This window comes from Ptychodera flava, chromosome 17, assembly GCF_041260155.1.
Source record: "Ptychodera flava strain L36383 chromosome 17, AS_Pfla_20210202, whole genome shotgun sequence".
Taxonomy (NCBI): Eukaryota; Metazoa; Hemichordata; class Enteropneusta; family Ptychoderidae; genus Ptychodera; species Ptychodera flava.
In genome coordinates this window covers 34,492,758-34,506,217 of record NC_091944.1, presented here as the reverse complement: position 1 = coordinate 34,506,217, position 13,460 = coordinate 34,492,758, and the positions used below count along the sequence as shown (strand labels likewise).

The 13,460-nt window shown below is 36.2% G+C and overlaps 1 protein-coding gene across 1 annotated transcript; it reads right to left on the bottom strand.

The window, feature by feature from the left end:
• Positions 1-2,052: 2,052 nt before the first annotated feature.
• On the bottom strand, positions 2,053-11,916 carry LOC139116142 (ATPase inhibitor A, mitochondrial-like). Its single transcript, XM_070678684.1, has 4 exons — positions 11,783-11,916; positions 9,061-9,115; positions 7,327-7,416; positions 2,053-3,042 (listed from the first exon to the last, which is right to left on the bottom strand). Exons 1-4 carry the CDS (start codon positions 11,845-11,847, stop codon positions 2,890-2,892), a joined length of 363 nt encoding a protein of 120 aa, XP_070534785.1. The 5' UTR covers positions 11,848-11,916; the 3' UTR covers positions 2,053-2,889.
• Between the last annotated feature and the right edge of the window lie 1,544 nt (positions 11,917-13,460).

The following is a 13,460-nucleotide window of genomic DNA, read 5'->3' as shown; positions in this document are numbered from 1 at the left end:
GGGACCGGGACCCGCATACATTTACATAATCATCAGCTGGGCTTGTGCAATATTTACTATCGTTTTGTACACGCGTAGAGATCACTCTGGTTTGAAAATCCTTTACAGCTTTATCTTACATGTAAGTGAAGTTATAAAATGAGTAGTAGATTCATCCTCGACTAAATATTGTTATTATTATTATTATTTATTAATCAATATATTTCATTGTATTGGCATCTCGTACTGTAACTGATGAGGCTACCTACCACTGTACACAGTAGCTTTTGAGTACGGTTGATTGGTCTGTGCGACGTTCGCGTGTCCTCTATACCGTTATAGCACAAGGGTCTGGTTGAGACGCTATTAGAATATGACACTGAGAACAAAATTTCTACGGGACTTTTTGGATGTTCCATTATCAGAGGGTGGATAAAATGATGATAAGCATTAAAAAGTCTAAAACTTTCACGGTGTTTCAGACTTTGATGTTTTTTTCAGAGTTGGTAGAACACAAAATTTGAGATTGCAAAAATCGAATTTTTCCCTCTACAGATTTTTTTCTGATTATTTTACTATCCATCCACAGGTATACCGTGTGATCGTTCTGTAAACTGTATACAAAACCCTGAATTCCTTCAAAGGATAATAAAAGACGTCCCTTAAAAGCTATCACCAGGAATGGGGCAGTTACCTCTGCTCTGGAGATGCATCACAGTGGCCTAGAATTTTATGAGACATCTGGTACATGTATTTTTTTTTAATTTTTGAGATTATAAAGAGGAGAATGCAGACTTTTGAGGCTGTTTACATCAACTGGAGGTTTGCTGCAAAAAACACTTGCTTGCAATTTCCAGCTAGTACTGGTCAGTTTTTGCTCATCAACCTGTACTAAATAATGTACTGTTGCACTGCAGATACTTGATAAGAAAGCTTTCTACATTCCTGGCCAATGACAGTTTGGCTGAAGTGAGAAGTGATAGAATTCGAGAGGATTACAAACTTGAAAAAGGGACAGAAGATGTCAGAGAATCTAACAAATGTCATTAAAGTTGTCCGCATCTATCTACCCCAAACATACAAAAACCCTTAGACAAGCATGGACTTTATGATGGAATTTCCTCAATTATGCAGTGTAACATCCATACACTTGCATAAAAATCGATAGAAGTTCAAATGTAATACACTTGTTGGAAAAAATAACATTTAACATACTCGTCAAATAGGGGGAGGTGGGGAATGGCTCTGTCCTACCAAAACACTTCTGTCAGGAATTGGCCACTGGCCACATTATAAGCCACGGGATATAAATGGGACAAGATAGTAGAGTTCATGTTGATGAAGACTGCAACCCAATACCAGGAATGCAGAAAATTTGGGTTTGGCAAAAATTAAAGTATAGGCCGTTACGTGTGGTGTGTGAGCACATGTTTGTGCAAATTGTCATCAATTCTTACTACTGTAAACTAATTATTTCATATTCAAATTTTAGCTGACACTTATTGTTTTGCTGGCTACCAGTTATTTTCTACATCCCTGAATACAAAGGTTGTTTTGAATCTCATGGGGGAAGTATCATCTATATTGTAGCCTAACCTGTGTCAACTGATTGCTTGTACCCAGAATTAAAATACTACAGAAACTTTTCAGAAAGTTCAAATTGTTTAATTTTTTTTCAGCATATAGGAAACTATACACAAAGTCAGATAGGTCAAGTCACTGAACATACGACACTGAAACTTTTCTAATGCACTTAGGGGCCGTCGATAATAAAAGCTGACGCACAAGAAACGTAATTCCTTGGTTTTACTCGAGACCCCCTCCCTCCCCCCCTCAAAACAAAAGTTCTTATGTGAAATCAATTTCATATTATGATGCCGTTTCTGACAAACCCACACGCACATCTCAGATCCGTACGCCCATGAAAAAATACTGGAAGTGCACATTAATTAATAAACCTCCACTTTACGTGTTTCACTTTTAAGACACAGAACATTTTAATGTATTTCGCAGGAAAATGTAATTTAATGTATTTCTTAGGAAAACGTTTCACGTACATGTTTCACGTTAAAAAAGCATACAAGTTTTTATTTCACATTTATGTCTTTTCATTGTCTTTTCTGTCTCCGTATTTTTGGTCATTCTGTTCTCACTGCAAAGTCGCACTTCGAAAACAATAGACGAAAATCCTTATGCGATTTTGACGCACACAAAACGAAATGAGCTTTTAACCCCCCCCCCCCCCCCCCCAATGAAAGAATTACGTTTGTCGTGCGTCAGCTTTTATTATCGACGGCCCCTTATTGAGCTCCTGTGTTGAGAAAGTTTAACTTCCAAAGTCAACTGTGCAGCGGAGGTATATTTTTTCAACATTCTCCCATTTTAAGGGTCTAAATTGCATGTTTACAAACAATAACAGTCTAAGGTATGTCTAACAAAAACAAAAGTCTGATGAAAATGGGGAAAGATCATTTCATGTGAACTTCCATGACAAAAGGTATTCATCTTTAGAGTGATGTATAAAACAAGATGATATGTGTTCACTGAATTGTATCAAAAGTTCTGTATTTGTTACTGATCATTCCATGCCAAAATGAGATGTCATTCATGAAATTATTAATCTTCAAAACATTCTATGAAACTTGGATTAAAATTGCATATTATTTGAATTCAAAACGGATGGTAAGCATGTTTGCACAGAATACAGAACCCACAAGGAAGCAAAAAATAAATGTATGGTGAGTATCGACAAGATCAGTCAAAAACTTTTTTCATCAGTCCATAGTCCAGTTTCTGCACTTGGAAAATATATCAAAATTATGACAAACTATCAGTAATAACTGGCATTCACAAACTAACAAGTGTGATACCATCAATGCAAAGGTGAAATTAATATGCAAGATGTGTCGTCTAGCTTGATTTCTCATAGCGGTGATGACCTGTTATATCATCTACTCTCTGTTTGTGGCGGTCTATAGCTCTTTGGTGGCGTTGTATTGCATGTTCATGGTACTGGATCTCACTGTCATGATGCTCCTTCAAACTCTTCAACTGTTGTTCTTGCTATAGGCAAAACAAATTAGACAGTATATTAGCATATATTTACAGCAATCATTTTTATATATGCTCCTTGCCACTTGTTTACCAAAACTGACTACATGTATGCAAGATTTGACATGTAACCAGGGTTCTCAAAAATTTTTGAAGTAGGCGGAAAATTCAGAGAAGTAGACGGTTAGCTTGTGTGTGCAACCAGGTTCCCTGGGCGGGAGGGCGGGCGGGGGGGGGGGGGGGGGGGGGGAGACAGTTCTGAGCAATTTCATGCATTCTTATACAGTGTATAAAAGGCTATTCCAACATACACACAGGAGGGAGGGTTTCAGGGAGGGGGTCCCCTCTCTGTGTGCAAGAAATTTTTAAAATTTGAAGACATTTTGGAGTAATTTCATGCATTATTGTATTGTATGAAAGACCATTTCAGCATGAGAGTGTTAAGGATTATATTTAAATTTGAAGACATTTCTGAGCAATTTCATGCATTCTTATACAGTGTATAAAAGGTTATTTCAACATACACAAAGGGGGAGGGTTTCAGGGACGGGGTCCCCCGTCCCTGTGGGCAAGAACTTTTTAAATTTTGAAGACATTTTGGAGTAATTTTATGCATTCTTGTACAGTATTAAAGACCATTTCAGTATAGAGAATAATCATTATCATTGCCAATTACAACATGTTTTCAAGGGATAAAGTTTTTAAAAAAGTCAGAAAAATTAATTTGATATCACTCGGGCCTGTCAACTGCATTCAGTTGACAAGGATAATAGCAAAATTTCACCAGACTGTTGTGTAGAATTATGTTTAGCTCATGACTTGAACAAACATTTTGAAATACATCATAGAATGGGGCCTAGGGTTTTCACAACCCAGATAATGATCCGCTAGAATCCTGACCAGCTTGGCTGTACAAAGTGTTTTACTGATTTAAATAAACTTGATTGACGATACAGTATTAAAGAGTTTATTCAATTCAATGAATTATAGGAACACAATTTTCAGTGAATTTAATTCACTGTACTAATTTCACAATAAAACGAATCCGCGAGCTGATTATTGATTTTTTGCTGATGTTGAATATAATTGAAAAAGAGAGCAAAATTTCAGTGATCATATTTGATAAAATCTCAAACTAACGACACTGCACTGAACGCCGGCCTGTACTACGCCGTGTGTGTACAAAGTACCGGTAGTCGATCAATTGTAACACAGTACACACAACGCGATATCGGTCGACCTGAAATTTGACACTGTGATCGACGTAGCGTTTCAATAGTACGAAAAGTGAGACCAAGTAATTTTTTGTTTGTTTAGATTTGATCTAAACCTCCCAAAACCAACAGACAAAGTCAGAAAATCAAAGTTTTCAAGCGTCGACTTTCTCTTCCGCGATGCACACAACCACGGCCCCTCCACAAAACGCGATGTCGATCGACTTGAGTTGAATATTGACATCGTGATCGACCATGGATAGATTGACGTGGCGTTTCGAAAGTATGAAAAATGAGACTCAGTAACTTGTGGTCGCTTTAGATTTGATCAAAAACCTACCATGTACCAAACCCATCAGACTAGGCCCTACTCTTACGCAGAAAACCAAAGCTCCCAAGCGTCGACTTTCTCTTCCGCGTTTGAGCGAAACAAAAGTCGGCTTCATTCGGAAATGGTCGGCTATTCGCGGGCATAACGTAATTGTATGTTAGTCCAATTTTCGGCTATACCCGATGTGAACGTCGGAATAATTCGGGCTGTGATCGGGCGAGCCAGGTTGACCCTGAGAGCGATTCCCAGTGTACAGTACAACACGTTCGCTGATCGCGGTACTACAGTGAATCGAGTGATAGCAACAAGTTCACCGCATAAATTGCTAGACTACATATAGCCACATCGGCACTTCTGAAACCTTATCTGCGGCTTGCAAGACCACCAAAAAAATCTAATTATTGTTATCAAAACCAGAATTTCCGGGCCAGAGAGCGAAACAGTGCTGAAAAATAGCCGGCCAAAATACGAAAGTAGCCGGTCAATTTGGCCGGCATCCGGCTAAAAATGAACACGCTGTATAACCCTTGCATGCCTAAATTTCCATACATAAGGGTAGGTCCAGTGCATTACCAGAAATTCAGGCCTGAAAGGATTAACATTACCAAGTTCAATGTACTCATTATAGAGTCTATTCTTATAATGACATTTCCAACCTGAGATGTAAAACTCCAAATTATCTTCTAATATCCAGATCTTCTCAATTAGACTTTGGAAATTTTGCTGGTTTTTCCTGTCAGTCATCTTTCTTTGTTTTTTGAGAACTTGACATGGTACAATTTTACACATATTATTTTGGTGCATTTTGTCATGGTGTTTGTAATAAATTAACCCTTTGACTGCTAAAGTCACTTTTTGTCGCCTTGATAAAATGTCATGCCGAAAACATTTTTTTAGATCCAGACAGTTTTTGTCAGATTTTCCCCAACCTTTTGATCAAAAACAATGAAAAATTTTGTCCATGTGGTCCAAACTTATCAAAAAAATATAGAAAAATTCATAAAAACTGGTGAAATGTTGCACTAAAATTTTTGTTGGAAAAATTACAGCATTCAGAGGGGTTTATACCATTCTATGAAACTGACAAGATGGAAGGAGTGTACCATTGCCCAATACCAAGCCATACACTCACTGTGTCTAAAACAAGTCTGTACCCTCTCACTCAGATTATCAAAGAGCAAATAACAATGTTCAATCTTTGGAAATTTAAATGTAAAGGGCCATCAGAAAGCAAACTTCTATAAACCATTACTAGTTTTACATTGATTTCACAGGATCTGCACACGAACGCTATGTCAAATACAGACTGCTGTATTGCAGGGCAAGTAGCTTTAACCCAAGGTGATTTTCTTTCACTATTTTGTTTTGTATGACAATTGCAAGTTGTTCTACTCATCAAACCATGTGGAAACACTGTTTAGTTTATGAAGAGTGCTCATTTGTGTAAAATATCTGTTACAGTTAAGGTAGCGGTAAGGCTATTTTTGCACCAATTCTTTTCTCAGAGTTAATGTCAAGTTTCAAGTGTTAGAATCAAGATATTTAGTTCAAATTTTCAGGATAACTCCCTCAGTTAATACTTTCTCCAAAGAATATAAAAATTGTATATTTGTAGCCATGATTTTGAAATATGACACCAATCAATATTAAAATTTAATTTTTCATATTTTTTTTACATATTTGAATTTAATAATAATTGGATAGTATTAATATTACCAAATTAGTTATAAATATGTTGACACTATTAATTGTAAGATTTGTACGGCAGGATTTGTAAATAAAATTTGTTTTTATGATTTTACATGGGTTTACATATCAAAAAATTATTAAAAATTCTTTCAAATTTCAAAATGTGATTTTTCAAAAAGAACTTCAAATACAGGAAAATTGTGCCGTACAAATCTTATCTGTAACCTTCTTAATAGGCTGTAAAAATTCCATGTCCATATCTCATTTCAAAGGTTGGATTAAATTGGTATAAAATTATGTAGGAAAACTGTTATTCTGTCAAAAATGTTGAAAACAAGCCATATTTGCACCCCTCTTTTGAAGTCACAGAGCAGTCTTTTGGTTAATCTCACTTTTGACACCTCTTTGACACTCAAACAATCTAAAAATGCATTTACAATAGCAGTCACGCATTCTGAATGCAAGCACTGCCTTGTCAAACTTTCCTGAAAAACAGTAAAAAATGACTTTCCCTTTTCAAACATTTTTTTAAAAGCTAGGGGACCTCTACCATAGTTAATACACTAAGGACTCCCCAACTTCCTCTTATTTGGTCAGTTTTTCAGAAGTTTCAACGGGCTATAACTCTGCAATGCCTTTGACCCCAAATGTCTAGTTTTTTTTATTCCACAGAGAATGTTGACTACTTTTATGTTTTAATAGTTTTATTGAAGTTTGTAACTGACGCTCTAGCCTTTACCGCCACCTTAATATTTGGATTCTAGTCCACAAAATTAAAACAAATCACTTGTCAACAATAACAGGCTGAGTTGACAAGCTGAATTCTGTACAAGTCAATGTGCTGTAGGGAGTAAAACAAGAAACTGTAATTGATATTTAATACAAAAAGGCGAAATAATAAAAAATTAATACCTGCCCTTAAAATAACATATTCAAAAGTTGTTACAAAAATACGATGCCACTTTTGAGTTAGAATAAAAAAAATACTATTGATGAAAAGAACTGATGGACCAAACATTTTAAGACATTGCGATGATCACTGATGTTATACAAATTACTCACCAATTCTCTGAAATACTGTTCTTCTCTTGCAGCTTCCATTTGACCAAAGGCACCACCAGCTTCTCTGATAGAACCACCTCCACCACCACCCTACATACAAATTACAAGTAGACAACTCTTGCATTATAAATTACAGCACAAACAATTCATAAGTAATCTTTGGGTTACATATTGTGAATGCCAAATAAAATATTTGAATTAACATTTTGTCTTAAACTAAAACAGTCTAATCTTTCAAATTTATCATAATAATCCTCGTCTGAAAACCACCATCTGATTGGCTAAGTTTGTATCCTGAACTAGAAGATTTGGGCCCTGGACAATGAATAATGAACTAAAACTGGAAAAAAACACGTAATTGATTTAGCGGCAAGAAAAAATATGTTTAACTGCCTAGCACTTGTAAACTCATGTGTGGGCATATTTAGTGCAAATAATAACCAAATGAAACAAAGTTATCATTTCCATCAAATACTTTAATTTCCCCCGAGAGGTCATACCCGTTACTGAATACCGTCATTTGCCATATATTACCTGTAACTCAGACAGGAACTTCTCTAACGTGATATTCTGTGAAATTAACTTTAAAACTCAGTTAAGTGTTACAGTAAACTGTCACAGTCATGTTAGCTTGCAAATTAAATTCAAATGAATTTAGTAATCACATCCCCATGTAATTTCCTTTCTAGCATTCCAAAGTAGCAGTGACCAACTTGACTTGATTGTGACATATGACCTTGACAGGATGAGTTTAAATAGTCGATAAACTATAATTTTGATCATTTTTTTATTTTGTTTGTTTCTGTGTATCATCTGCAGTTTCTAATTTGAATCCCTGAACCATGGAGAAATTCCTAATATTTAGCTCATAAATTTACCCTATATGAGTATAATCTGCATTGTTATTGTTTAAATTTTGTATTCAGGTCCGCACTAGAATACATTTATCAACAATAACAATGTTCATTTCACATATACAGGCTGTGTTGGCAAGAAGGACGCCGGGCATTGGTCATGATGATCTTATTATAGTAAAGTTCTGTAGTTGATACATTAAAACAGAGTAGTGAAAAATTAGTCAAAAGTTACAGCTAATGTCCCTTTAAATAGTCTGATTATGAATGTTTATTTTAGAAACATCAAAATAATTACCATTGATAGATGCCTTTGACCAAGATTTTTCAAATTGTATGAGATATCATTTGCACAATACAAAAGGAGCATTCAGAATCCTTCAACTTGCCACAATTATACAGATAGTTGGAGGAGGATTAATATGACTATTTTCCTCCCACTGTCATACTGACAGTAGAATGATTAATCCTCTCTCTCCAAAGTTGTAGTTATTTCTGTGGTTTGTCTATGGAGCCTGGTAGAAAGAGGATTTTTATTATTATCATCCCTCCTCCAAAGGTGACAGTTTGAGGATTAATACTATGATCCCTCCTCCTACACCGACAGTGGGGGAATTAATATTATCATCCCTTTTCCCTCAGTAACAGCGAAAGGATTAATATTATCATTCCTCCTCCTCCTACAGTGACAGTGGGAGGGGGATTAATATTATCATCCCCCTTCCTACAATGACAGTGGGAGAAGGTTTAATATTTTCATCCCATCATCAAACAATTAGAGAGGCAAGGGGAAACAAATCTTAGTTTGATGTAATTTCTTGATACAAGTTAAATTTTTACTGAAAAGTACAGAATTTCCCAAGCAACACTTTTACCTTACCTTTCCAACACCACTTCCATATTCACCCATTCCTGTGCTATATGAACAAACTCGGCTGCAAAATATAAGATCAACTTTGTCAAATCATTATGGTGCCTTGATAAACACTATTTCCAAAGTCAGAAATAACTACCTGTTGGTCTGACTGAGGTAGGTAAAATTTTGGTCAAGTAGGTGAAATTTTACAGTAACATGCAAAATGAACAGGTTTAAATACATGGTTTGCCAAGATCAGTGGCAAGATAAATGGGGCAAACAGTATGTGAGATATGATTATCAGAACAGAAATTATTTTGACGGGTCAACAACTTTTCATAACTACATTTAACATGTGGATGCCTGGTTGCTATTTGCTGTGAATTTCAAATACTGCTATTTCACAGTATAAATGTAAAGTACACATATAGGTTGTTTGTTTTTTACCTTTGACAGAGCAAAATAGTAGTGTGTGGGCAATGTAGTATCACCAAAAAAAGAAAGTTAGGGACCATCTCAGAATGTTGCATAAGTTCAAGAAACAAAATTTCTTCATTTAGATCAAAACCCCCTCCCTTAAATGAAAGTTCAAAAATGAGAAATGTTGATGTCCACCTGAGAGAACAATGTAGCATTTTACCATAGCTACTGAAGAACTTGCGATCACAAAATAAAAGTGTGAAAGTGAAGTTCACTAACTGAATGGAGGTCAAACCTCCTCCCAAATAAACGAAAGCATTTTGCTGTTTGAACTTATGCGACAATCTCAGACTGTCCCTTACGCAAGAAAACAACCATATTACATGAAAAGCTATATATCCAAAATGTTTTTGAGATACTTGATAGCCAGCTAAGTATGCCATAACATTTAACTCTCAAAAAGACTCCAGAAGGAATCGAAGAGAATGGTTTAACTGTGGCATATAGCAACATAAATGATACCACACAGTAATTAACTTACAAACACAAACTTTGACATTTGAAGAGAATTCAAAGACTCCAATATTTGATCAACTTTGCACAAAATTTTTTGATTAAAATTTAAAAGATGATCTTACTGGACCAAATGAAATGGGGTCAATGTACTCAAAAATTGTATCATGTTTAATCAAATTTGAAAGTGGACCATTTAGGATGTTCAGTATTCAATGTGTACTGGCAGCAAGGGACAACTACAATTTGTTTTAATGGTTGATTTTTTAATTGCCCCTTAAAGTTCAGGACCACCAAATGGTTGTGTAATGTTAGCTAATGCTATGGAGTCGATGCACAAATGCAAACTAAGTGTACTTTTCTAGAAACTTACACAAAAATTTCAATTTTGGTACAAGAAGCCATTTCAAAACAACTGTATCATGTATCACTAATTCAAAAGTAGTGTCACTGCGCTAAATTTTAAGATATTAACCAACAACATTGTTTCAGTATATAAGAACCAATAAAAAACTGCTGACTCATACAATGATTCAACAGTTTTTCTGAGTGCTTTTGATAAATGTGACATTCGGAATCTTCATTGCTTGGTCAGCAACCTGCTCGTTTCCTCCTACAGCTTAAAATCATTTGTAAAGAAATGTTTTGGAATCAACTCTGAAAGGAAATGACAATACTTCAGTTTTAATCAGATCTATACTTTTTTGAAGGCTGAAATTTGTAACAAAGGGAATTGTAATAAAATCCATGTATGATGGATTTCTACAACATGTATCTCAAGCATAGAGGAACACTATTTTCCTCATCATATTGCTTGTCCACTAACTTTTAGTACTCACCCACCACATAGTAACAACAAAGACAGCTAAGGGATGTGTCAATCAAGAAATCTTCGAAAGGGGAACGGTCATCTTGACATGAATTTTGCTTTCCATTCATTCCAAAAATTGACAAATTATTTGTTTTCATTTTGCCCCACATGCATACACTTTGTTCGTCAAACACATTCTTTTCAACCGTTAACTATATCATAAATCGGCGTTGATGCAAAAGAAAAATTCACCAATATTTGCCCTGCAGATTTTTTCAATTTTTGACCATCCGGTCCCAACAAGTCCCTAGGCGTCGAATAACCTTTCGTAAATACAGTTTGCGTGCTTTCATTCACGTACTTAACAGGCGCAGGCTCACCTTATAATATCTCCCATTTCATCAATATTGACTAGTGCTCAGTAGTGGTGCACATTTGACGGGGTCCAGGAGTTTACGCCTCGCTCCGAAACTTTAATCACTTATATAGCCGGAGCTGAACAGCCAACACGGCAAACAAAGATCCTCGGGCTAAAATTATTGCAGCTATCGTTTATATTGTTTCCAGATGCAATTCGACTTAAAGTTTTCGACTGAACTCACGCGAAATTGCGTCGCGGGACATAAAATGTTTGCAGGCCAGAGTAGACCAAAGTTATTCTTGTCTCTCAGGATATGCACTGTGCAGCGTGCTCAATGCTATTAACTTAGGAATTATAGTTCTTCATGTCACGGCAAAATTTGGTTTCTTAACGTTCCACTCGAGCGAGATATTGGCAGAATTCAAATCACCGACACAATCGCCAAAAGGAATGTTTCGGCATGTCGTGCAACTTGTGCACAACATTAATTAGTTGCGAGACGGTTTACGTTATGATGCACTATTCATCTTATCAACATTTCACACCTTTGAATGAAAGTTTTCTCAATATACAAAATAAATCTAAGAGGGGACACATTGCACATCAGCTCATACAAATGTCAGAATTTTGACGAGTCATACCTCAAAGTTCCTAAATTTTTGGTCGACCAAAGTCGTACTCCTCCAGCTACTCGTACCAACGCCATTTTGCTATCAAACCTGACATCTGCGCAGCGGGGAACCACGGGAAATTTATCGGTACGTACGTGCGCGTGCGTGCAGGTGGCGCGCGCAATCGGACGATGAATGACTGCCAACATTCCAGTCAGGGCTAGGATGGAGAACACCGTGAGCAGACCAATTTCTGTTTCTTTTCGGTCATACATTGAATAATTTCTCAAACATTGCTTAATTTTTCCCTCACCTTTCGTCGAGCCGTTTTTCCTTTCTTAAAGTTTTAAAAGAGGTGACAGATTATTGGTTTGTATTTTCCGTGTGACAGTTAAAATATAAAACAACTCATAACAAAATCATCAAAATAGCTTGCTGTGTTGGCGAAATTCCTTTACAGCTATTGAACAGGACCGAGATTCGCGTAACTAAATCTCCGCATTCAATGTTCCACCCTCAAGTTTGGTGAGTTTTAATACAACATATTCGGGAGACAGGTGTTGTCTACATCGCTCAGCAATTTCCTCGTAATATCGGATCCCTTGTTTTGCTTCTAGTAGGGTGGCCAAAGTTAAGCTAAAATGTTGCGACATATTACGCAACTCACGCACACTGAAAGTGAAATTTGATTTTCGTGAAATTTTAAACGCCATTTTGCTGAAAATAAGTAGCTCAGTTACTGAAAAAATGGATATTTCCAATTAAAATCGATGTATGAGGCAGGTTTCATTAAAAAACTGAAGAAAAAAACGATTGAAAAATAGTGTTTTTCCTCTCCAAAAATGCCACTTTGTACTGACCAGCCACAGCGCTCGAGCGGTCGCCGCTCATGGCACGCACTTCTGAATCCAGTCAATACCTATTTCGCAACGGAACTGCTTTCGGGCCCTGTGCATGCTGTCATAGAACTGTGAAACTTGGCCAGGAAGTGGCAGACCATCCCATTTACATGTAGTGGTGAGTTTTTGTTATATTCTGGGAATTTTAGCCAGCAAACAAGAGGTAAAGTGAGTACGGTAAATTCGGTGTAGATTTTTCCCATTTAGATACATATTTTTGCCATAAAACTTGTAGCATGCTCTTTTTAAACATCATTCCAACATTTCTGTGAAATATGACGAAAATCTGTCCACGAGCACAAGTACGAATCATAAAAACAAAATCGTGTTCATTCATAGACCTCAGTACAGTGTGACTCAAGATGGCGGCGGAAGGCAGTCACACTGACACACCATTGACAGCCTGCCTGAGGCTGAAGTTAGGGACAGCTATTTCTTACAATTTCATGGCTGAAAATGAACTGCATTAAAAGACAATTGACTGTTTAAATTGATTTGTTAGAATTGAGTGTTATTAAATAACATTGTGACAAAATTTCATTGTATTGTGAGCTCTAGTTTTTAAGTTATGTGAATTCAAAATTCATAAAAACATAAAATACATCCATTTTTCGATGGTACGGTGCCGCCGCAATTTTGACTAAGTCAGACAAAATATTTTCAATTTTCAACACTCACAGTTTCAAAATCCAAGACTGTGCATCAGTCAAATCTTGATTTTTCCGTAATATTGGGTAAATCTGTGCACAAGACACATAGTTTAATGATTCCATGTGAAGTAAATAAAAAATTATGGGTTGCCAAACTTG

Coding starts and splice junctions, on each gene's coding strand:
- LOC139116142 (XM_070678684.1), bottom strand. CDS start 11,847: ATGGCGTTGGTACGAGTAGCTGGAGGAGTACGACTTTGGTCGACCAAA. Junction 9,116..11,782: donor AAAAATTTAGGAACTTTGAG/GTATGACTCGTC, acceptor TATATTTTGCAG/CCGAGTTTGTTCATATAGCA. Junction 3,043..7,326: donor AACAGTATTTCAGAGAATTG/GTGAGTAATTTG, acceptor TTTTGCCTATAG/CAAGAACAACAGTTGAAGAG.